General features: G+C 40.0%; 1 protein-coding gene across 1 annotated transcript in view; it reads right to left on the bottom strand.

Moving 5' to 3' along the window:
- Positions 1-25,087, bottom strand: part of MRTFB (myocardin related transcription factor B) — a 68,192-nt gene extending 43,105 nt beyond the window's left edge. The window contains exons 1-3 of the mRNA XM_042437808.1: positions 24,962-25,087; positions 23,226-23,284; positions 16,102-16,268 (exon numbers count right to left, since the gene is read on the bottom strand). Coding sequence (XP_042293742.1) covers positions 16,102-16,255 — 154 coding nt within the window. The 5' untranslated portion in view covers positions 16,256-16,268; positions 23,226-23,284; positions 24,962-25,087. The remainder of the gene's footprint in view (positions 1-16,101; positions 16,269-23,225; positions 23,285-24,961) is intronic.
- Positions 25,088-27,117: the final 2,030 nt, after the last annotated feature.

Genomic DNA, 27,117 nt, shown 5'->3' with positions numbered 1-27,117 from the left:
CCCTTCTGAAGAGTGTATGATACAGTAACTGGGGGTTGCAGGATGTCCTTAGGAATGTCTCAGTCCATGTGGGACTTCTAGAAGCCCTGGTGGAGCAGTGGTTAAATGCCCATATTGAAAGTCACAAGTTTGTGAGTTTAATCCCAGGGCTACAAGGTCCACTCAGCCTCACATCCTTCCATAGGTCACTAAAATGAGTATCCAGCTTGTTGGATACTGCTTAGGGATAAGCGGTATAGGAATGTACTTGCTATAGCTATTCCAATGTATTAATTCAGGTGAAGAGTGGATCTCAGCAGGTAACAATACTGAGCGTCCCACATTTTATTTTTGGGCAAGTTAATAAAAGGTGTGATGTACCCCCAGCTCCAGGGATTCCTGGATGAAGCAGATTTTCTAGACCAATTTCAATCTGGTTTGAGGCCTGGTTATGGGACAGAGATGGCTTTTGTCAGCTTGGTGGACAACTTTTACTGGGAACTAGACAAGAGAAGTGTGACCCTGTTGCTTCTGCTGCACCTCTCAGGCGTTATCAGTACCAATGACCATGGTATCTTTGGGCCATCTTGCAAAGACTGGGAGGCACTGTTTTACAGGGGGTCACTTGCTCTGTGGCTGCTCCAGGAAAATGAAAGAAATAAAAATTGAATGAAATGAAAGAATAAGAATTCTTTAAGAGTTCTCAGAAACTTCAGTTTTTACAAAGATCTGCAGCCCATCATAACTGTCGAGAGTTACAAGCATCATACAGCCTCACTACACCAACAGCTCCACTGGTCTGTTTTCAGGTACAATTCAAAGTGCTGGTTATGACCTATAAAGCCCTATGGTCCAGACTATGTGACAGCCCCTATATTCATATGTGAGCCTGCTCTGACTCTAGGTGTAGCTACACTGTAGAAATAATGCCATTTGATACCACTTTAATTACTATAGTATCATCATCTGGAATCCTGGGATTTGTGGTTTTATAAGGTCTTTAGCTTTCTCTGCCACAGAATGCTGATACCTCACAAAACTACAAATCCCAGGATTCTGTAGGATGGCAGTTCAAGTGGTGTCAAACTGCATTATTTCTACAGTGTAGATGCACCCTCTGAGATCCTCAAGAGAGATCGTTCTTTCAGTCTCACAACCTTCAAAAGTATGGTAGGTACATAAGACCTTGCCAGACCTTCCCCTAGGTTCTAGAATTCCCTCCATGGTTTATTTCTCTTAATTATATTGTAATGATTTAAATCTGTAAGCTAACTTTTCACAATCTTGGAAAAGGCAGTGTATAAATAAAGCAAACGATAACAGTTAACAATAAAATAAAACCAACAATATTAATAATTGCCTGCATGGAATTCTCTGTCATCCTTGGCTGACAGGCCAAATAAAAAAATACAAGGCTGGACAAAAGCTTCATTATTCCGTTGCAAATGGAACAAAAGAGTACTTTACATTTTTTGTACCTTTACCACTTAAACCTGTGTTGGGTTGGATGAAGGTATTTAACATTCTTTCTTTCAATGGTTGCTAGGGAACTACATGAATTAGCAGAATTTGTGTGTTTATCTTAGAACATGAGAAAAGCTTGAATAGATCTGTCTAATCTATGGCACCTAAGCTTAAAATTATATATATCTGAGAAAGTAAATCAAGCAACAAGCAACAAGCACTGTTTATACTACACAATTATAGCATTCTTTATCACTCGAACTTCCATGGCAGCATCCCATGGAATGCTGGGGTTTATAGTTTAGTGAGGAACTGGCAGAGAATCCTAAGTGCCACTCCATAAACCCCAAATCATAGGATTCTGTGGGATGTTACCATGGCAGTTGAAGTTGAATGCAATACTACAATTGTGGAGTGTGACTGTGTCCCTGGTGCTGCTATGGATACACAATGAGTGACACAGGTAACACAGGTAATTTGTATCATGTTCTATAGAAACTATATATATATACACACACACACACACACACACACATACACACACACACACACACACTGTATGTATTTACCTTGGGTACCTTGAAGATCTGCGATTGCATTAGTACATGTAGTCCCTCCGCCAAGGCACACAGCAAATATTCTATACTATTGGTGTGTTTATGGTTGTTGTGGTCAACCCAGCACCTGATGGCCAACCTTCTAGTGAGAAATCTCTCTATACTTAACTAAGGTAATCCTCAGATTTGGCAGACTATCTGGATCTAGTCTTCTACACGATACACTTGTCCCAGATTTGCCAAACTCTCTAGATCTAGACTTCTACACTTGTCTCTCCACATTCACTGGGGTCAGGGGCACAGAACCCCAGTAAATGTGGGAAAACCGCATATAACAAAAACACTGTTTTACCTGAGAGAACACCTCTCTAGGAATCTCTAGGTCCTCCAGTGCAACTATGTGGTCAACATCTGCCAGACACTGACCATAGAATTGTGCTGGAAGAGCTATCAATGTCTAGTGGAGTGTTCTCTCTAGGGACCTCTAAGTCCTTCAGTGCGACGTTTGGTTAAAGTTGACCACAGAGTTGTGCTAGAGGACCTAGCTATTCCGAGAGAGAACATATTAATCAAATCCTTGAATAATCAAATCCGCAAAAGTCAAAGCCACAAATGTGGAGGGATGGGTGTACATACATTACAAATGTAATGGTTGGTATCTCAACAGACTTGAAAGTGGCTAGAATTTCAGTTGCTGAATTAATGGAGGGGTCTGATTATACCCAAACACTCTCAATTGGTCTACTCTAATCACTCTTATGGATTTCTGTAAAACTGAATTTGACATATAATACTTCTCCTCCTTTCCTGTCATATCTATTTGTTTAAGGGTATGTCCTACAAGTATACTATTCCAAATGTGATCGTCAGCTCACCAGGTCTAAGTGTCATATTTACCTTCCCAACTAGGACTTGAAGCTCATCTTGTTTGTTTCCCATACACTGTGCACTGGCATACAGACATTTGAAGCTTTGTTTATTCTCACCTTTTAATTTACTTCCAGTTTTTCTGTGGATCCCATTTGCTTTCATAGCTTTCCTCTAGAATTCAGATCCTTGTGTTCAGAAGGTTTAGACGATACAATCTGTGACAAGAGCTACTTTACAGGCATACATGAATGAATATGGTTTAATTGATGCATACCCAAGAGACAGGGAGTATACTTTTATCTCTTTGGTTTACTGTAATTGTTCCATCTGAAACAACTACTGAAACATTTGTTACAAATCCAAATTTAGCCCTGCAGTTTTAAGTGTATCTGAGATTCTCTAAATATTAGAGACACTAATTGAGGCCAACAAAGTATCCAAGCCAACAATTTATACAGTCGTCCCTCCTAACTTGCAGACCTGGGATCTGCACCCTTGAATATCTGCGGAGGGGCGACCTCCGCTATTTCCAATGGTGCGTGCCACACGGAGGCGTGCCCATTCAAGCCTATGAGACTTGAATATGTGCGAGCCTCTGTTTTCATGGGGGGTCCAGAACGAATTCCCTTTGAAAACAGAGGGCCAACTATATATAAAAATTTATGATATCTATGAATAAATATAGCATGCAAGGTTTATAGCAAGAATAGAACAGATAATTGGAATATCTAATTCTGACTAATCAATGCCCATTGGTTTTAACAACTATAAATAATATGGCTATAGATTTCAGAGGATGGCTTATGCAGCAGAATTTGCACATATATTGGTATATTCAAAAAAGGGTTTTCCCAATCAGCAAATTGTTGGAGATGTAATATTGCTAATGTTTTTTTTTTACATGTATGTCTGGGAGTTATTCCATAGTAGCCACATTTTGGGAGGAAGTAATCACACAAGTCAATTTAGTATTGGAATGTTCCTTGATATTCAAGGGCATGCATGTCCTTTGGAATTATTTACCTATTTTTTTGGAAATTACGAAATGCCCAATGCAACTGGGATTTTTTCCCCTGATCTATTAAATTCATTTTGAATTTTGATTTTGTCTTCTGGTTTATTAGCTACCCCTCCTAAGTCAGAAAAGCTAAAGCTCAAAATGAGTTCTGACTTGTTAGAGAGATCAAAATATTAAGGGGAGGCAGAATTGGCTGTATTTGAGCAAGAGGGGAAATGAGGAAATGGTAGGGCCGCTGGGTAGACAAGATGGTGAAATGCTAACAGGACAAAGAGAAGGTCACACTGTTCAATACCTTTCACTCAGTGAAATCATATTTCTAGGATGTTATGATTCTATGATAGTCCTTCAAGGGAAAAAGCATGCAAGGCTTTTATCACTGTCTTGACCAAGTCAGAATGAATGAAGGGTGGGAAGGGCAGATATTTGAGCTGTGTTAAATGCAGTGCTGGCCAAGGCAGCTTCAGTCAAAATCAAAGATGTAGTTACAGATACTGAATTTGTCAATATTAAGGAAGAAATCATCATTGGTACTTTTAGTGAGCTTGACTGGTATAGTTGAAGATAATGTTTTATAGATGGCAATCTTGTTCCAACCGCTTAGGAAGGGAAGGAGATAGCGTGAGAAACCAAGTTGGTGTGACTTACTCTCTGCTATCTGATGCACAATTTTTAGAGACTGCTCTCAACAATGAAGTTTGGGAGCCTGTGCAGTAAAACCTTGGCAGATAGGACAAACAGAGCACCAAAGAAAGTCAAACAAGTCTTGCCACCTCACTTAGAGGTGTATAAACTACCTTTGCTGCCGCAAAGAGGCCATACAAAAACACAGAGACGAACAATAAACAACGAAGAGGGCAATAATGATGAAGAAAAAAAATTAATTTTAAAAATAATACCATGGAGTAAAAATGAGTTATGCTCAGCTTTCAGTTCCTGCAAGAGGGCACTCCCAAAGCTACTTCTGCAGCAGAAGAAAGAGAACTGAACTGAATATCTGGACGCGTCTCAACACGCAAGGTAGGAGGAGGTGGACAGCCTGCCAAGAAAATGTATTCAACTCTAGAATGAATTCTGTACACTAGTGTGAGCCAGAGACTGTGTAGAAGAATCTATGTACAGTGGGCTATTTATCTTCCTCCTTCTGGCCATGCAGCAATAGGGAGTTTTTCAAAGTCCAGGAAATTTAAAGTCCATTTGCATCTCAACAGGGACCTCTCTTTTGCGATCCAATACAGTCAGCCCTTCTTATACATGGATTTTTTATACACGGATTCAAGCATACACGGTTTGAAAATGTTCAAAAAAAGGATAAATTTCAAATATCAAACCTTGATTTTCCATTTTTTATAAGGGACACCATTTTGCTTTGTCATTATATTTAAGCATACTTGAGCATACACGGATTTTGTTATACACGGGGATCTTGGAACCAAATCCCAGTGTATAACAAGGGTCCACTGTATTTCTCTATTCCGTTGAGGCCACAGGCCTCTTTGTAGGCAGAGAACAATGGATTCCTCAAGAAGCCTCCATGTTTTTGCATCAGGAACATTTTGGTGATGGAAACATGATGTTGAGATGCAAATGGACTTTAAATTTCCTGGACTTTGAAAAACTCCCTATTGCCTATGGTCAGGAGGAGGAGGAGCCAGCCTGCAAAATATATCCCCCCCCCCCCAGCATAACATCTTTACTAAGGACCGAAACAACATGCAGGCATCTAACATCTCCAATTGCTTTTTTTCCTCCCGTTTGGTTTGTAACGTCTTGCATGATGAAGAAGCCCGTGGAGCTTCGAAAGCTTGCAACAAGTATACTGTGCATTTCGGTTGGCCAATAAAGGTATCACTGATGGATTTTTGTCTGCATTTGTGAAACGGCCAACACAGCTACCTCTGCATATCATCAATATGTTATAGATTATGAACACAAGTCAATTCTAGCTTTTGTTTTGCATCTCAGCATCCTGTTTGACTGAAACTAGATTAACTAGATTAAACCAGTCTATTTATCACAATTTATCAAAAGACTGGATTAGTCAAAATAGTGATGCTGTAGTGATATAGTTCACTAATCAAATGAAGGCCAATCAAATTATACTAAAGGAACAGTCACTTTCCTTTGACTGTTGCACAAGGAATTAACACAAACATCTCTTTAACATCCCTTTCCCAAAGGTCTACAAATAGGGCTATCTTCAAATAGTCACTTGAGTCTCAGTAAATATCCAACAGAGACATAGAGGAAACTGCCAGTAAATACTCTCAGAATACACTGTATAGAAAATGATGCTTTGTCAAATGACAGTGATTTGCTGGCAACCTGTTAGTGGCATAGAGAAGTGGAAGTAAATTTACACTCGTGTACGTCTTTGATGCTGAGGTTGATGCAGAGATTGGTATTCCCTCCTTCCTCACTGACCAAAGTCCCTCCCTGACTTACTGTACAGCTTTTGCACCACTCCCCATAGCCATGCCATGGCTGACTGGAGTGGGGAAGACTGGAGAAATGTCTGGCTATACCTCTTTAGCCAGATACAAAATTGTTACATCACGTGCTGGGGTCCTATGGAGGTCTCTGGCTATAAGAACATAGGCAGGCACTCCTCCAATTCCCTCCTTCTCTCTACTAGGCACAGATTGGTTGTGGGATGGGGCTGTGGCTGGATGTTTGTGAATGGCCAGTTGTAGCAAAGATCTTTGAGTAGAGCTACTATGTTCCACTGAACCACATAAGATGCCAAACTGTCAGCAGCTGCATATGCACCGAGTCTTCCATAAAATGTTGAAAGGTTGGTGTGATGGGTTATACAGAAGAAACAGCTCTTGCTGAGACATGGTGATCTCAGACACAAAACAAGTGCTGGGACAATACCAGAGGGGAGGCAAGCATGACTCAAGCCTGTTCAATTTTGTTTCGGTGAAAAGAATCTAGCTGTAACAGCAGAGAATGAGTGACATGGAAAGAGAAGGACAAATGTATTTATGAATTTTAACAAATGAGAATTAAGCCTGCCATGCGTTTGAAAGTGAATTTAATTAGGCAATGTTAATACTTGCTGGTCAGTTCTGACAATGAGTATCTCTGGACTGAATCTATAGTTACTGAATAAAGGTTTTCTGAGTTTTAACTTCTGAGGTTTGCATTTCTGAACTTGCTGTCCGGCTGGATTTGAAATGAAATGGCGATTGTCTCTCAAGCACTGTAAAAAAATATGTAATCTCGATTTCAAGTATCAGCTATCAGAGAAACAAAATTATTATGGAGAAATGTGTGCATATTTTTATTGCCCTGCTAAACATTAAACAGATGAACAATCAAGCTGTTCATACCATATGGATCTTATCTCTTGCAGGATCCATCCTACCTCTCCTTGCAATGCCAAACTGAAGAAAAACTGTTTCTCTTTTTTCTAAAAGAGCTTTCTCTTTTTTTAAATTTTGTTCAAAATGATGGAAAATCTAACTATAGAATAAAGCAGGGACAGATATTTAATAAAGAATTTAGTATTTACTATATAATAATAAAGAAAGGAAAGCTATTTTAAAAATCCACGGCTTACTTTATTGTAAACTCATATAAAGCAATTTTTTGAGCTAATCTTGCAAAGTGATCAGTTCACTGGAGTGTGGTACCTCCCAAAATGCCCCATTGAATTCCATGGTTTTACACCCCTGAAATCCTAGTTTAAGACTGCAGCTTTAATCTGCCTATCTCTAGACAAAGGATTATGTTTTTCTTATCAATGTACCATACACTTTCCCCTCCAGGACAAAAGTATTATATATATATATGGATTTTAATTCCTATCTCCCAGCTAATGAAAAAACAACCACCACTAAACTTAAAGTAAATATATGGAATAAAATACACAAGAGAGACAACATGTGTCACACTTCTAAATCATCATTACGATGAATATGGAAATAAAGGCTCTCAACTAGGTCACGGCATTATTAAAGAATTGCACAAGCCATCTTTAAGGCATCAGGACACAGGCATGTATAATATTAACAATGCATACTGAAACATAAATAGACAGTTTTGTTGGGAACTATACAAATTAGAAAATCCAGATAAATCGGGGCTGGAACAATTTATTGACTCACTCATTTTGAAACTGCTTATAGTAACACACACAACAGCTCTAATGTGTCAATCACTAGTGACATACTCCACAAGGTGAATAAAAACTACAAACAAGACAAATCCACTGGTGCCAATGGCCATGCTGGGAAGTACTATAAAATATTTAACAGAGTCTAGTGCTGTGCCTGACAACAGTATAGGCTGAGATCCAGGAAATATTCTATCTCTGGGATCCTACATCCTAACTACCACTTTAAATCAAGATGATACACTTACTAGCACTTGTACTATTCAGATAGATTAGCCTCTACACTGCATCCTATATTTCACAGAATCATAAAACTGGAAGGGATTACATGGGCCATCTATTCCAATCCCTGCTATGCAGGAACACACAACTAAAGCATTCCTGGCAGATGGTCACAGAATCATAGAATCAAGGTTAGCCTCTAATGGCCATCTGTCGGGGATGCTTTGATTGAGAGTTCCTGCATGGCAGGGGGTTAGACTGGATAGCCCTTGTGGTCTCTTCCAGCTCTAGGATTCTATGATTTACTCCCCTCCTCTGGCCCATTTCTGATCATGGAAGCTAACCCAGTATTTCCCTAAGCCTACTGAAATCACTTTTCCTGAATTCCAGACTGTGTGTCTACTTGCACTAGCTTTCCCCTTTCCTCTGCATAACAAATCCCAAGAGGACATAGGTCCAAAACACACTGCAGAAATAATCCAGCAATATGAGAGCACTTCCAGTTTTTTGGGTCTGAAACACATGTCCAGTGGTAATCATATGTGGAGCAATAATCTTAATTAATTTAGGTCCAAAACAGAAATAATCCCGTTTGAGATAGCTTTTCCTGCCTGGCTCAGTGCTAGGAAATCCTAGGAATTGTTGTGGCACCAGAGCTCTCTGACTGCGAAGGCTAAATGTCTCACAAAACTACAGTTCTCAAAATTCCCTAGCATTGAGTCAGGGCAGTTAAAGCAGTCTTAAACTGGATTATTTCTGTGGTGCGTTTTGGACCATAGTCACCCCCACCCAAGGATCCTGTTACTTCCACGCCATTGAATAGTTCATCCCTGTTTGTCAGTATCAAATCCAAAATAACCCAACAACGATATTGTTTGCAAGGCTGGCGAATAATGTGTTGAACCATCCATTCTTGACAGAGCTGGACTTTCAACAACTATCAGGGTGGTTCCCATTACTACTGCATCTGTCTGCTTTGAATATTTAGCCATTTGTTCTACAAAGGCATCATACAAGTCTTCAACCTGGCTTTGGGGTTTACAGAAGACACACAAAACGATGTCACTGCTGTTTCCTTTCCTTTTAATCTTGATCCAAATGGTCCCAACTTGTTTTCTATGGTTTTTAAGTCATAGATTTCTACACAGGTATACATTATTTACATAATGCTACTCCTCCCTTTCTTCCGATTTGGTACATTTCTTTGTATTAGATAGTGTATAGCCCTCTGTTACTACATGAGACTCATTCCACCAGGAATCAGTGATGCAGATTAAATGATATAATAATCATCATTTAAAACTGTTAAGGGACATATCACCACACTTTTAACAACACCCAAAATTCACCTGGAGGGAACTAATGCACTGATTTGCACAAGATTCAAACATAACTATTTTCTTGAAATAGTTTCTAAAATTACAGTACTTTTTAAAATTTAAAACTACATTAATATATCTATATATCTATTTCATTATACATTAGCTAAACAGATAAATACAGTTGGCCCTTCTTATACACAGATTTTAAATACACGGATTCAAGCATACACGGTTTGACAATGTTCCAAAAAAGTATAAATTTCAAACATCAAACCTTGATTTTCCATTTTTCATAAAGGACACCACTTTGCTATGTCATTATATTTAATGGGACTTCAACATACACGGATTTTGTTTATCTACGGGGGATCTTGGAACCAAACCCCAGCATATAACAAGGGTCCACTGTATAGTGAAATAAATTTAACACTAACATTATAAGGTACCATTAACTAAATATTTAATCTGTCACAAGATATGTCTAGAAGGAGATTAATATACAGCTATATGGACTCTTTGGGTTTCAATCAATTCCTATTACAAGATTATTCACTTTGCCATTCAATCTTAATTCCAACTATCAACTACATCTCCCATTTCAATTGCATCGCTCTGTTAAGGAACAGGGGAAAGTCTTTAGTAAACATTATTAAAATTAAACTATAAAAGTTACATAGCTTCTATTCAAAACTTTACCCAATGGAATGACTCTGCAAGAATTCTTCCAAGTAGTCTTTGAAAATGCCAGAAGAGACTCAACTTCAGAGGTCAACTCCCTAGAGGCTAATGGGTTTTGTCCTGTGGTTCTTTTCACACGCTTTAGTATTTGAAAATCATTCATTGCAAATACTGAGTGATGCCCAGGGAATGCTAAAATTGTGGGAACTGGCAGTACTAGTAACAATAACAGAATAAATGGGAAATCAGTCTATCCAAAATTTGTTTTCTCATTGCTTACAGTGCAGAAGATGTCATATTTCAGTTAAAACACATGGTCTCAAAGAGGGTCAAAATGACTTTATGCCTCACAAGAATCTTATTTCTACTCAGTCTTTTGCAAAATCACCAGACAGTGGGAAAGAAAACTTAAATAAAATATTGTTAGGAACACGTTCATGTTCTTAGGATTTAAGCTTTGTAAAACTTCATTTTAAGTACCGCAATGGAATGTGTGTGTGTGTGTGTGTGTGTGTGTGTGTATTTCTCAAGAGTAAGAGTAGGAGGCATCATATTAGAGAGTATATACTCACATTTACAGGGCTGGTTCTAAGGAGGAGGAGTACTGTAGGTCTTTGGTATCTGCTGGCGTTTGAATCAAGGACCCCCCCTGATACCCCAAGACCAGGCCCCCAATCACCCCTCATATTTAATATCAAGTTGATATTAACAGGGGCATAGAATCATAGAGTCATAGAATCCTAGAGTTGGAAGAGACCCCAAAGGCCATCCAGTCCAACTCCTTGCCATGCAGGAACTCACAATGAAAGCATCCCTGACAGATGGTCATCCAGACTCTGCTTAAAGACCTCTAAGGAAGGGCAGATTATAGAGACCACACAACGTCCCTGTTGAAACAGCTTCACTGGCTGCCAGTTTGTTTCTGGGCACAATTCAAGGTGCTGGTCATTACCTATAAAGCCCTCAGGTCCACACTATCTGGCAAACCATATCTCCTGGTATGAACCAGCCCTGACTCTGAGATCCTCTGGAGAGGCCCTTTTCTCGGTTCCAACACCATCACAAACACGGTTGGTGGGGACGCGAGAAAGGGCCTTCTCAGTGGCTGTCCTTGGAACTCCCTGGCCAGGGAGATCAAAATGGCTCCCTCCATGATGGCCTTCCGCCGGCAGGTCAAGACCTATCTGGTCACACAGGCTTTTAAGGAATTGTTATAAGGACAGGCTGGGATGTTGTACCATTTCAAAAAAGTTTGATACAGTTTTATATAAATATAGAGGCCTGTTAGAGACTGCCAAAATAAAGCTGCTTTGGGTCTCTTTGGAGGTATGCTATTTAAATTATGCATGGGTCCTAAGAGTCTGGAGGTCGCGCCAAAGCCACACTCCATTCTTAAGCACTGGAGGGCAGCTTTGGTGCAGCTTCCAGATTCTTAGGATGCATGCATCATTTAAACAGTATACCTCCAAAGAGACCCGAAGCAGCTTTATTTTGGCCGTCTGTAACAGGCCATAGTTTTCTCTTTTTAAAATGTGTTTTATTCTTTTAATAACTATCTGTTTTAAAACTGTAACAATTTAATTCCTTTTTAATGTACTTTTCCCTATGTTTTTAATTGTACTGTTTTTTAATGTTGTGAAATCGCTCCAGTTCTGGGAAACGAGCAGGATACAAATAAATATAATAATAATGACTGATATGTAATTAGTATGCACTGTACTGTAGTTTGTAATACCTATATACACACTATTTATACATGTCCATAAATAAAACAATCACTCATTAACACTAATTACATTTAATGAAACCCAATCTACCACATTAATTTTGAGGTATTTGATTGGCAAGTGTAAATAAATTATGACCAAAAAAACTGTCATTTGGGGAATAGATTGGCAAATGAAAGGATACACAAATATCCAAGAATGTTCAGTGCAATTTTCCTGAAAGCCAAGTTGCATAAATGCAGAAGAGACTTGGATAATAGCACTGAGGTTGTCATGGGGAAAGGAACAGTTTATGTCCTGCACAAATTCGTGCCCTCCACAGTCTACCAAAAAGTTTATATGGAATATTTATATACTATTCTATTTTGCAGCCACAACTGACTCCTGAAGTATTTTAAAACAATTAAAATCAAACCTAATGAAACAATATAGCCTAGCTTAGCCGCTCTGATAGCCTTTTGGCTGAAGACCGGGGTATAAATAAATATTATCATCATTATCAATATATCCCAGTCTCTTCTGGCTGCCTGGTGTTTGTGTCCAGGTTGCAAATTTTTTCCTTCAGAGAAAGAGCTACAGGTAGATACAGGGACAAGCAGGATCTGCAACAAAATAGTTCAAAGTATGGTTCAAACAGAGCAAGGAAGGCAGGAAAAGACACCTTGGTGCTCTACACATGGGCACAATGGGGCGCCATCGTTACTTGCGAGGTACGGTGCTTCCAGACGCCCCTTGCACGTGACGAGGGTGTCAAAATGGTGGTGCCCTGTACAGATGGGCGCTGCCATTTTGACGCAACGGACGTCCGCTTAGCATCCACACCAATGGGGCATTCGCGATGCCACAATCACAAATGCCCCATTGGCGCACTGTAGCATCATAATCACGCTGAAAAAAGAACCCGCTTTTTGCAGGTTCTTTTTGCTATGCAAGGAAGCCGCGCGGTTTGTCCGCTGCAGTTTCCTTGCACAGCAAAACAAGGCGTGGGCAGACGGCCTTTTTGGGGCATTGGGCGGTCTGTACCCCGCCTTTGTTTCTTTCCTCTCTCATGGCTTTAGAAACACTAAAAAGTCTAATTGGGGTTGTTTGCCAGACTACACACACATATACACACACAAACAGGGGAGGGAGTATTTATTTTGGAAAATGAGAAAGGACAAGATGGATGTTGACATTTTTTAAAAATGTCATGGCAGACATTTACCCATACCTTTTCCTCCCTCTCCTTGCAGGAAACTTACTATAAGCTTTACAGCATTAAAATTCTCTTTACACCTGAGCTTCCAGTTCTCTTTTTCCTCTCAACATAGCTACTGAAAAGATGTTCGCCTTAGTCCAGAGAAGAAATACTACTGGGACAGATTGAGCTCTCTATTAATTTTGACAGGATCAAAATTACCTTAATAGATTAGAAAGCTGGGCCAAAGCGAACGAAATCAATTTCAGCAGGGAGAAATGTAATGTACTGCACTTAGGTAGAAAAATTGAAATGCACAGATATAGGATGGGGCACACCTGGCTCAACAAGACTACTTGTGAAAGGGATCTAGGAGTCCTAGTAGGCCACAAGTTGAACATGGGTCAACAGTGTGATGCGGCAGCTAACAAGGCCAATGCGATCCTAGGCTGCATCAATAGAAGTGTAGTGTCTAGATCAAGAGAAGTAACAGTGCCGCTGTATTCTGCTTTGGTCAGGCCCCACCTGGAATACTGTGTCCAATTCTGGGCACCACAATTCAAAAAGGACATTGAGAAACTGGAGCGTGTCCAAAGGAAGGGCACCAAAATGGTGAAGGGTCTGGAAACCATGCCTTATGAGGAATGACTTAGGGATCTGGGGATGTTTAGCCTGGAGAAGGTTAAGAGGTGATAGGATACTCCTGTCTAAATATTTGAAGGGATGTCATATTGAGGAGGGAGCAAGCTTGTTTTCTGCTGCTCCAGAGAATAGGAAATGGATGCAAGCTACAGGAAAAGAGATTCCAGCTTAACATTAAGAGGAAATTCCTGACATTAAGAGCTGTTCGATAGTGGAACACATTTCCTCGAAGTGTAGTGAAGTCTCCTTCCTTGGAGGTCTTCAAACAAAGACTAGGTGGCCATCTGTCAGGGATGCTTTGATTGGGAGTTCCTGCATGGCAGGGGTTGGACTGGATGGCCCTTGTGGTCTCTTCCAACTCTATGGTTCTATGACCGAAGCAAGTGGGCAGGTTGTATTAGAAAAGCAAAACATAAGCTTTTACTTTTGTCTCAGATGTAGTTGTTGCTTTCATATGCTTGCACCATCTAGTACTTGTAACTTTTATATCCTTATACCACCTTGTACCATATGTATGCCTAAAAAGATGTCAGCTAGAATTTCATTTCAAGTTGTCTTTAAAGCGGATTCCTCATTACCTTGCCTCTCCAAAACATCCTCTGGAGTAATACAACTGCTGGGAGAAAGGCACTGAAATACACATCTTTTACTACTGTGATGTATCTGAAGGCATGAGGCGTATTCTTGTCAGAACACATTCTCAAAGTAATGCAAACATTTAAATAAAGGTACTGATTGCGTAATGTGCAAAGAAGCTATTTTATAAGAGCTGACATTTACCACTGTTTGACCCACATATGATCAACTAAAATAAAGTACACTACATAAGGCACTTCTGCCAACATTTGTGTGTGTGTGTGTGCGTGGAGGGGGGTTGTTTTTCAAACTGTTGATTCTTGGTATGAACTGCAAAAATCAAGTCACAGCAAGCAGCAGATGAATAATCCATTTCAGATTTCAACAGAGGTTGCAACAAAATCTGTCCAAACACTAGCTTGAAAATAATGCTGGAAAAATAACTTGAAAATAAATTGCTAACAAGATGCTATAAAATCTAAGCATGCATTTTCAAGACCTGAATTGACTTGTTAGTGCTTATTCTACAAACTCAAAAGCTACCTCTGGTTTCAGAAAATAGGACTACAGGATACTATTTACTACACATACAGTAAGAATTTACACCAGTTTACTCAGCAGTGCACCTTTCCTCAACAAACCTCTTATCAAGTAAACCCTTCTCAGAAATAAACCCATTCTTAATCAGTCAGATATTCTTCTTAATAAAACTGCTCAGGATTACAGACTTAAACATACTATTTAAATACAAGTATTTATTCCTTTTCAGAGCTGCGAAAGTGATGTAAAATAAAATACATTTTAAAAATACATTAAAATTATTTTAAGACAGATTAAAACGATCTTAAAAGCCAATTTTATAACTAGTTTAAAAGACCAAAAGACCATATGGAATACCATCATTTTGACTGTCTGCTGGAAGATCAACAGGGATACGGTCAACCTGACTTCCCTTTGGGATGCAGTTCTACAATTAAAGTTATCCTAGAGAGAAAGTCTATGTACTCGCCAACCTAGCTTTTGGGGATAGTGGGACACTTGCAATTGGACTTCACTGCAAGATCTCAAATTCTGCACATGCTTATAGGGATGAAGGCCAGCATCCTGAAAGCAGCATGGAAGCAAACTATTAGCCTGTATAGTTAATTTCAGACAAGTGATGTGCGGTCTTTAAAAAAATGTTAGACAACGGTGTAGCAACCACTTTTTATGCTAGCTGTAGCTTCCAAACATTTTCAAGAATAGCATTACAGTCGTCTAATCAGGAGGTAATTCAGACATGGATTACTGTGGGCTGCTTATAAGTATTGGTATATCAAATTTACGAAATACTCGATCAGACGTATCTATATCTATCTAGTTCAACATTCTGTTCCTGCACCAGCCAACCAAATACTTATGGGAAGCCCAAAAGCACCTTCTCACTCATATGTCCTGGCTTTGAGAGCAAAACTGCTTCCAATATTGGAGGTACCATATAGCCATCATGACTGGTAGATATTCATATCCTTAATTTTCATTATGACCACCACAATGCTCAAATTCTAAAACAAAACAAAGCAAGAGGTGTAGTTGTGGTTGGCTCATGCAGCCCCTGTCCAGAAAGAGAAATGCTTGTGCAAAGCAGGCATCCAGATGGGTGCCTATGAGCAAGATGAATTGAGCAGGTACTAGATACTATTTCTTTAGGTTCATCTTAAATTCCAGTTTGATTTGAAGAGAAAGCTAATATCCGCGTTGTGTACTCACCATTCTTCCTTTCATCGAGTGAGGGCAACCACTGGCTGGGCTGCAAGGAAAGTTCCTGAAGTTCATAAGCAACAGCTTCACTGGGAGGGCTAGGTGCAAGGCGTGATAATAACCCTGATTCATCTTCAGGCTCCACCGTCCCTAAGTGTTCCATTGTGCTCCAGAGGCTAGAGATATTGACAATAATGGGTGGTTTAGTAGCAGCAGGTTGTAAAACCGATCCAACAAATTATCACGTGTCAACTATCACAACAGCACCTAAATCCGTAAATGACCCCATTCTTTCTCTCTTATGCCCAACACTATATTTCAGAATACCTCTTACATTCTTCAAATCTCTCAAAGTCTACCTTTATCATAAAGCTTTTGGTTTGGCTTGATCCTTTGGACCAAACTCCCGACCCCATGGCCTATTGCAACTACTGTAAGTTTAAATATGAAAGAAACTGAAATAAAAGCATTTCCTTCCCATTTGCTGTTGCCCTCATTTCCTTTTCCTTCCTCTGTTGTCTTTCCTTTGTTAAATTTTGCACAGTAAACTTTTCAGAACAGAGGACCTTCTTATCTTTTGTAAAGCACCATGCAAACTGATGGTCCTAAGGAAACAATAACTGCCGATAAGTGTAATATAAGCTATGAAAAAGCAAAACATTTCTCCAACACTACTTTCTTGCGTATAAAATAACTAGCAAGCTATTAATAGCCTTAATGGGGAAAAGCTATTAAAACACAGCAAATGCATATGGCCATCTACATGGCTTGTCACACACCCACAGACATCTGAACAGATACACCAATTAATCTCTCCCCACATCTATGGTTACTAAAATCATTCTATCATTCTGGGTGCTGCACCGGCCTTGGCTCAAACACATCGTTTTACAGAGGAATGTTTTGTCCTTGTTTCATTTGTAAGCTTCCCATATTCTCCTACCACTTCTGTCTTTTCCAATCAAAAAAGAAAAGAAAAGAATAATATTTTGAAGGAAAAGACAGAATAAGTGCACAAGGTAGCAACTCTTGTGGTGTGGTGTCCTTTCAGCACATGGAGATGGGTTAGAGATTGTAGATAATATGGATGGATATGGATGGACAACAGTAGCTTCAGACTAATGCACTTTGCAAGACTTGCAAGTATAAATATGTGCCTGCTTGCACTTCTATTGTATATTACAAATTTAGTGGTGAACAAAACACAGAAAGCCAAATATTTCAGCTGCAGAAACAAAACAAAACCCCGAATTACTGCCATTACAATCAGGTCTGGATGAATGACAGCATGTTTATCTACAGGGAACCAATACTGTCATTTCCCCCCCCCCCCCTTTATTTGCTTAGTTGGGATGCCTCCTCCAAAAACCATTGGCAGGACTTTCTACAAACAAAATACAGATAGTTCAATCTTGATGGAACATGGAGTTCTTGATCTTTGCTAAGTTTACAGTAATTAAAAACAAACTGTGGTGATGAACTAGTAATGCTGAAGCTAGGAATCAGTAAAGAAAAGGAGCTACGAATCCCATTCCTTGCTGCAAGGACACATGCAAGAATAGGGGAAATGGGCTGGTTCAGATGTATGCTGTGACCATTGCTTTTCCTCTATAGGGCAGTAAAATGTGGTGGCAGTTGTTTTTCCTACTTGAAGTGGTAAAAAAAATTCAAATACAGCTTTGATAATGGGGAAGAAGTACTGTAATATCTCAACAGAAAATATAAAATCAATATCCAGCTTTGTTAATAGTAAAAAGCTGTTATTTTTCTCTTTACCTTTGCTCTCTGAGTACAAAAATTGCATTTCAACCAACTGAAGTAATAGCTACTGCATCTTATAATTTAAAAAATGGGAAATTCAGCCATTACAATTGCTTTGTGCCAAGAACCCGAAGTAAAACTGGAGCATGTGTCCAATTTAAGTCTGATTCTTCCGCCATTACATATTAATTACATTAAGCCTCTGACACTTTTATTGAAAACTTGTCACCATAAGCCATAGCCAAAAACAATATTAGTTCTGTTTTGTTAGTTTTTTTTTTTAAAAAGGTTTATCACTTGAAAATAATGTGTTTTGCAACACAGATTTCTTGGCATTGATGATATTCACACAGATCGAGTTTTATTTGTTTTTGTAATAAAATGGAGGGAGGAAGGAAGGAATCAAGCAGCACCTTTGAGATTAACGGATTAATTTAAACGTGAATTTTTGAGAATATCAATCCACATCTTAAGATGAATTTTTTAATATTATATTTTTATTCTAACCAGGGAAAGGGGATATTGGTACCTAGCAACAGTTGCAACCAATTCATATTACTATGGTTACATGCAATATAAATAGAACAAAAAGGATACTGACAAGCTGTCCAGAAGAGGGCAACCAAAATGGCAAAGGGTCTGGAAACCATGTCCTATGAGGAACAACTAAGGGAGCTGGGAATGTTCAGCCTGGAGAAGAGAAGGTTAAGAGGTGATATGAGAGCCCTGTTTAAGTATCTGAAGGGATGTCATATTGAGGATGGAGTAAGTTTGTTTTATGCTGCTCCAGAGACAGGGAACTACAGGAGAAGAGATTCCATCTAAACATTAGGAAGAACTTCCTAATGGTTTCAACACCACACAAATTCAGTGTGTGGTGGAGTCTCTTTGCAAGTTTTTAAACAGATGCTGGATGGCCATCTGTGAGGACAGCTACAACTGGGAGTTCCTGCATGGCAGGGGGTTGGCCTGGATGGCCCTTGGGGGGTCTCTTCCAACTCTATGATTATACTGTTCTAAGTATTAATTAAATTTCATGAACATGGACAAAATTAGCCACGGTAACTACTGCTCTCTTTAGACATTAGTATTCAGTTAGCAGCATACAGGTCATCATTGCAAAAGTTACAAAGAGGATGTGGAAAAAGAGTGGCCACGGAATCAGTGACTATGCCACAAATCTGAAAATTAAGTTTCCCTAGATCTAGAATATAATAATCATACTGATAATAATAATATTTATTTGTATCCTGCCTCTTCTGGAGGATTGAAGCAGGCAATAACAGATATCAAATACACTATATTATCATATACCAAAGAAACCAAATATTCACTAATTATTTGTGGCAAATATTGTCTGTCAATTGAAAACCTGTAATAAATTTTCAGAAATGCTTAACTATCTGGAAGGCACCAGATCTTGGATGCTAAGCAGGGTCAAGCCTGGTTAGGGCTTGGAGGAAAATCCACCAAAGAATACCAGGTTCTGTAGGCAATATTCTCAGGAAAGCAATGGCAAACCATTTCTGAGTACTCTTTGCCTAGGAAAAATCCTATGAAATGCATAGCACTGAGCCATAGCAGGTAAAGTGGTGTTTAACTGAACTATTTCGGAAGTGCAGATGCTGCCACAGTCTCCTATTTTATCTAGCATAAGATAATGTTACGTCAAACTATAGTTAGCTAGCCTAGTGAGGATGCTGCATCTTTATATGCCATTACATCAAAACTCGGCTAGTAGAGAAAAGTATGAAAAAGGAAAAAGCTGACACCTTGCTTTATTATATTGGGTTTTCACCCAAAATGCACTATATAACTGTAGTATTTATTTTAAAAGGTGACCCAATCTCTTCATCGTCCTGAGACAAATATAAAATGTCTAAAATCAGATACAGCTAGAGTTATGTTCTCCTCTCACACTTGATATTCTTTGTACTATTGGTGTTCCTACACACACACACATTTAATAAAAGGTTAAATGTATTTATGAATTCATTGTTATGGTTAGCTATCAAGACATTTCCATTTATAACCAACTTGCAGGTGCTACTCTGTTTATTCAACCAGCAAGCGCCTGAACCAAACAAAGCAAGGAAAACATTACAGGGGAAGGAAATTCAGGTTCATTTCCTATGTACTGTACACACCAAGTTACTTTTCCAGCTGCCTTTTGAGAATATCTCGCTGAAACCAGAATTTCTAAGAACAATAACATTTATGCTAAAAAGGAAAACAGTTATTTACAATAAAAATAATTTTCTCAAAGCAAATCCATGCTCAGACTGAGGATGTTTCAGTAGTGGGGCCTGTCCAGGAGTACATGTACTCCATGGAGTACATTTTGGAAGAATTTTTCACCTGGAGCCAGCTGCTTCATCGATCAAGCAGAGATGATGCATCAATGGCCTTCTAGCTCCCTCACTGATGTTTTTGCATGTAAGGCACATCACTTTTGACCATATTTAGCCCCAGCTGAATTACAGAGGCTGGTCTAGGAGTCAAGGGATTTATTTTATTTTTATTTATTCATCAATTCACTCATTTTATATATTTAATTTATATCCATCTTTCATCAAATGCACCTGAGGAAGCAGACTGAAGTCTACGAAAGCTCATGCAGCCAATTTCTTTCTTTCAGTTAGGGGCTGTGCAGACTGGCAGGAAAAGCTGGCCTGGGGACAGAGTCAGGGTGTGGCGTTCATATGACGCATGCTGCAGCTCTGCTTCCAGGCTGGCATGACGCTGTAAGCCGTGCCACACAGCATGTGGCATAACAGCACTTACGACATAGCGCCAAAGAAGTGCCGTAAAGCTGTGGTGCTGCGGCTATCATGCCATTTGCAGGGCATGAAAAGGAGTGCCCTGTAAAGGCCAGATCAGGGCCGCAGCATGCAGTTGCCATGGCCCTGATCTGGCTGTAAAAGGGTGGCTGGAGGCTACCCCTTAGGAATCATAGAGTTGGAAGAGACCACAACGGCCATCCAGTCCAACCCTCTGCCATGCAAGAACTCCCAGTCAAAGCATCCCTGATAGATGGCCATCCAGCCTCCATTTAAAGACCTCCAAGGAGGGAGACTCCACCACTCTCCAAGGAAGCATGTTCTGCTGTCGAACAGCCCTTACTGTCAGGAAGTTCCTCCTAACATTGAGCTGGAATCTCTTTTCCTGCAGCTTGTATCCATTGTCCCGGGACCTGTTCTCTGGAGCAGCAGAAAACAAGCTTGCTCCCTCCACAATATGACATCCTTTCAAGTATTTAAACAGAGGTATCATATCACCTCTTAACCTTCTCTTCAGACTAAACCTCCCCAGCTCCCTAAGGAGTTCCTCATAGGGCATTTTTTCCAGGCCCTTCCCCATTTTAGTTGTCCTCCTTTAGACACACTCCAGTTTTTCCACATCCTTTTTGAATTGTGGTGCCCAGATTGGACACAATATTCCAGGTGAGGCCTGACCAGAGCAGAATAGAATGGCACTAGAGAAGGCATTAGGCAATAGAGGAGCAGTCGGCACAGCCTCTAATTCTTAAAAGTGCTACAAGATCTCTCTATACACCGATGCCTTGTAATGGTTGTTTCCACTCCCACATTCAGCTGCAGCCTATATATACTATCGATTGACTCATTCTCCCCCCCCCCCACTTGAGGTATGGTTAACTGTAGTGTTGGTGGGGTTTTGTTCCATCCCTGTCATCCCTCCCCTGCTCCTCCTCCAGTATTCCATGTCCTGTCTTGCACATTTAATTTATTTTTTATAATGTTAAATGCAATAACTTTTTCTTTACAAAAAAAGGGGGGAAGCTGTAACAGTGAATCTGGTCACCAGAAATGTAATGAGAGATTGTCAGAGGGAAATTTTCTTCCAAACATCCTGTCCCCATTCAGCACCACCCAGTACAGAAGGAACAGAGACAACAAAGCTAGGGGTTTACACCTGCCTGTATCAGTAACTCCCGGAATGGAAAAAACATCCATCCCTTGCCTTGGATTTAAACATTGCAGCTAGTCCCGGAAATTCACAAGAAATAGACCAGGATAGGAACTACCTTTTATGAATATTTTTAAAAACTGCAATAAGTACAGATACAAGTCCCACCAAATCCTGAGGCTTTTGGCCAGCTTAGATTAGCAACTTGTTAAACTACCATATATACTCAACTATAAGTTGGCCTCATGCATAAAACAAGGTCAGGTTTTGGGCCTTGGTCGAGGGCAAAACTTGGAGGCTCCTTCAGCGTGTGTATGTGTGCATATGGCAAGAGAGACTGTCATTGAGGCTTTTTGCTTCATCGTTTCAGCTTTCATTTCAGTCAGACGCATTGGTGGGAGAGGGACCCTTAACAAACAGCAGTATCAGTCAATCATAGAATCATAGAGTTGGAAGAGACCACAAGGGCCATCCAGTCCAACCCCATTCTGCCATGCAGGAACTCCCAATCAAAGCATCCCTGACAGATGGCCATCAACCCAGGACTCTTTCTTGCTAAACCCCTCTGCACCACACGAGGAAATCTGAAAGAGCTGCTATCACATTACCATAGTGACCCATAAATATGTTGACCTAAGGAGCAAAACAGATGGGCAGGAAAATGTGGCTTGAAGCTGCCTTTTCTGAAACCACATGGAAACCCCACCAACCACACCACTGGCTCCCAAGGCAGCTGGAGTGCTCAAGTCATGACCACATGAATGGCTTCAAGCCAGGAAGAAGTGGAAAAAATCTGCTTCTTTTTGAAACAGCTTTTCTATGCATAAGGCGCCTAGAGGGCACTTTCCTGCTGTCTTCAAGGCATGTGTCATCTAAACGCCACACCTTCAAGTCAGCCTAAGAGCACCTCTTTTTGCCTGTCTGTTTATCCTCTAATCCATTAATTATAACCTCCAGCTAAAATTACTTTTACCAAATGAGAACAGGGATGAAATCTAGCAAATTAGCCACAGAACTATGGTCCAAAACAGACTGCAGAAATAATCCAGTTTGAGACCGTTTTAAGTGCCCTGGCTAGAGAATCCTTGCAATTGTAGTTTATTGTGGCACCTGAGCTCTCTGACAGAGAAGGCTAAATGTCTCTCAAAACTACAGTTCCTAGAATTCCTTAGCATTGAGCCAGGGCAGTTAAAGAGGTCTCAAACTGGATTATTTCTGCAGTGTATTTTGGACCCATTTTTCTGTCCCATCAAAGAGTACATAACCAAACAGCAGGAAGCGTTGTGTCATTCCAAAGGTAACAATAAGACAAAATTCCAGCTGATGAAGGAAAGCTATAGTTCAGTCAAGCTCATAGTCCCCACAAACTGCCCTTTCAACTCTACAACGTGGTTTTTTAAATTATACAGAAGGCACCAAATGATCTGATTAGTGAACTTACTTACCTCAGTGCTAACCACTTAACACTGTCTGTTCCAGTCTGCTTCACACATTCACTATGAATCTGAAAAATTTAATAACACACAAAACAAAATCTAGTATTATTATTTAACATATATTTATGAGAAAAGAGAAACTACCAATTGCTTGACAACCCTCCCCTTGAACCTCTGGTTGTGGTGCCATATTCCTCCCCTCTTCCTTATCATCTGTTTAATTTCCCCCCTCAATAAATGTCCTTAGATCACATGCCCAAGGCTATGTTATAACCTTAGTTCATAGTGGCATTATTCAAAGATATAGCCATGTTAGTCTGTAGAATCAGTATGTAGAGAGATCTTGTAGTACCTTTGAGACTCACTGGAAGAAAGAAGTTGGCAGCGTGAACTTCCATAGACTTAAGTCCACTACATGCATCTGAGGAAGTAGACTGAAGTCCAGGAAAACTCATGGTGCCAACTTCTTTCTTTTGCTTACTCTCAAAGGTGCTCCAAGACCTCTCTACATACGTAGTTCATAGTGTTTACAGAACTATATGCTTGGTTATATAAATATTTCTGCACTGATTGGTGCATGTATAAAAGACCCAGCTATTCAAGGGCTGCGTCATAGTAGGAAGGTAAAGGATCACCGGTATTTGTCATAGGAAATCTGTGCTTCCTCTGTCCTCTGTTCAGAACAAGCAGCTCAGATACAGTCTCCTTAGTGAAGGAACCTGCAGTGCGGAAGCAATGTGGTCTTGTACAATGACCTCCATCCTAAATCAAGCAGATGGAGGCAGGGGTCCTTTCTTACCTGCGGATGTTCAAACATCCTCTGGCTAACAAGGAGCATGATCCACTTTAAATGAAATGTCATACTGAATTGCTATCTGGAGTATAATCTGAACTCTGATGAGAACCCGGTACTCCCATTTTCACCACAATACCATCACAAAACCGCATTGGAAAGAACGCCTTCAATCTCTCTACATGACGTTCTGGTCTAAGCGCATGTTGAGCCACCTTTTGCCATTGGATTCTTGACAGATAACACAATATATGCAACCTTGCTTATGTGAACAATACACAGATTAACATGGAAATCACTCTTCCCAACCCAGAGTCACATAGTATATGTGTGTGTGTGTGTGTGTGTGTGTGTGTATACACATCCAACTCACTTCCAAGCCAGCATTCTCTGAAAACGACAGCCACAGATGCTGGCGAAACATCAGAACAAACCCTTCTAGAACATGGCCACACAACCCCCCAAATACTATGTATTGTTATTATTGTTGTTGTTGTTACTATGGTGGCTAAAAAGCTCAGCTGCCCCTCCCCTTTTAGCTTCATCTACATCCAACAATGTGGAACTGATCCAGTTTGAGACCCCTTAGGAACTGTGGTTTGTGTGAGACATCGCGCCTTCTCTGTCAGAGAGAGAGGGGTCTGGGGTCACGATGGACTACAGTTCCCAGGATTCCCTAGCGCTGAGCCAGGGCAGTTAAAGCCGTCTCAAACCAGATTATTTCTGCAGTGTGTTTTGTCCATGAACATGTCAGGCTGCATCCATACTGAAGAAATAACCCAGTTTGGCACCGCTTTAACTTGTTGTCTGACTCATTGGCTATGGAATTCTGGGAGTTGGAATTTGTTGTGGGGCCCACAACAAACTCCAACTCCCAGAATTCCATAGCCTTTGAGCCAGACAGCAACTTAAAGCGCTTGCTCCCTTCCCTTCAAGCCCAGCTCTCGCTCACCCTCTTCTTCACTAGGCGCTCCTGCTGCCGCGGACATGTCCTCTCGCGATATTTAAGCGCCGAGACTTCACTTCATCCTCGGGAGGGAAGCAAGGAGCCAATGGGCGCCTCTTCATCATGGCCCCGTTTCCACACACACACACACACACACACACTACAATGGCCGCCGCCCGTTGCATGCTGGGATTTGTAGTTTAAGGCCCCCGCTTGGAATGCTCAGCCACGGAGCTCTGAGGCCTCGCTGGACTACAAATACCAGCAGAAGATTGGTATTGAGGAGATTGAGGTGGTAAATATATATATCACATTAAAACAGAATTTAAAACGCTTTAAAACAAATATATATATATATATATATATATATATGGCCTCTCTCTCTCTCTATATATATATATATATATGGCCTCTCTCTCTCTCTCTCTCTCTCTCTATATATATATATATATATATATATATTCTGAGCCACCATATATATATAATACATGCTTAAGGCGGCTCACTATATATATATATATAGAGAGAGAGAGAGAGAGAGAGTGCGCGCATATATATATATATATGTTTTAAAGTCTGTTTTACTGTTTTATATATACATATATATATATATATATATGAGCCACCTTGAGTATATTATACGCTATATACACACACACACCTATATAATGAGCCACTATATATATATATAATACATGCCCAAGGCAGCTCACAATATATATATGTGTGCGTCTGTGTGTATAGGCATGGGTGTGTGTGTGTGTGTGTATATATATATATAGGGTATAATTTTTTTCTCTCTACGCTGTAATTATTTAATAAGGATCGACATTGATTCCCGTGTTTTCCTATGTAAGGACATCAATGCTGTATCAAACAAAAGGTCCCAGTATTCTGTAAAACAAAACGTTTCTTTTAAGTTCCTAACAGTTGTGACTTTTCCAAATCTAATCATACAAAAACAACTTGACCTTATTATTGCTCAACCTTATGGGCTTCTCAACAGAAAGTGTGCCATCGGGTTTCAAAATCAAAATTCAGATTAAAGAAATGCTGTTATGTTTTAGGAAAGCAAAGCAGTTTGGAATGGGAAATGTCACATGCATGCTTTGTTTTATAACCTTGTAATTAGACTTCCAAAAATAAACTTACTAATTAGGTAACCAAAACATGTTTGTTTCTTACCAAAGATGACCTGGCATCCTTCTGTTGTTGTTGTTGTGTGCCGTCAATTCATTTCCAACTTACAGTGACCCTAAAGCAAACCTGACATATGGTTTTCTTGGCAAGATTTGTTCGGAGGGTTTGCCTTTGCCTTTGAGAGCGTGTGACTTATCTAAGGTCACGCAGTGGGTTTTCATAGCCAAGCATGGATCCTAGGCTTGTTACAGACTGCCAAAATAAAGCTGCTTTGGGTCTCTTTGGAGGTATGCTGTTTAAATGATGCATGCATCCTAAGAATCCGGAAGCTGCACCAAAGCTGCCCTCCAGTGCTTAAGAATGGAGTGTGGCTTTGGCGCGACCTCCGGACTCTTAGGACCCATGCATCATTTAAATAGCATACCTCCAAAGAGACCTGAAGCAGCTTTATTTTGGCAGTCTGTAACAGGCCCTAGTCTCCCTAATAACTGGCATTCAGCTGCATACTATTTCTGTACATGAAAGATCCATTCATCAACCATTCCTTGAATGAACTAAAATGGTTACCCATTGACAAGCTTTAACCAAAACAGACCCAGTTAGAAAGAAAGTATAAATAAGAACTTAATCAGAGACACTTGGGGCACTCCAAGATTTGTAGTAGTACAAAACAATTTAGCAAGGATAAACCTAATGGGCAACCCTTCCAAACCATGCACACAGCCTAATGAAAACTGAGCTTGTTCAGTATTGACTTAATATTGGAAAAGAAGGGCAGTTGGAAAAGAAGAAAGGAAGACAGGACGGAAAGAGAAACATTGCAGCATCTTTCTGCAGTTACTATTAGTGTTGAAGTTAATAGGTCTATCCTTAGCCATGACTCTGTTTTCTCTTTGAAAACCTCCTAAGTCAATGGCCAGCAATATTTACCAGTGTTCACACACACACGCGCACACACACACTGTAATGAGGTGAAAGTAAAACAGATCCTGAATGGAAAAATTACACTGAAAAAGAACTTA

This window comes from Sceloporus undulatus, chromosome 8 (assembly GCF_019175285.1).
Source record: "Sceloporus undulatus isolate JIND9_A2432 ecotype Alabama chromosome 8, SceUnd_v1.1, whole genome shotgun sequence".
In the NCBI taxonomy this organism is placed as follows: domain Eukaryota; kingdom Metazoa; phylum Chordata; class Lepidosauria; order Squamata; family Phrynosomatidae; genus Sceloporus; species Sceloporus undulatus.
Note: the sequence above shows the minus strand (reverse complement) of the source record. Positions and strands in the feature narration are given on the sequence as shown.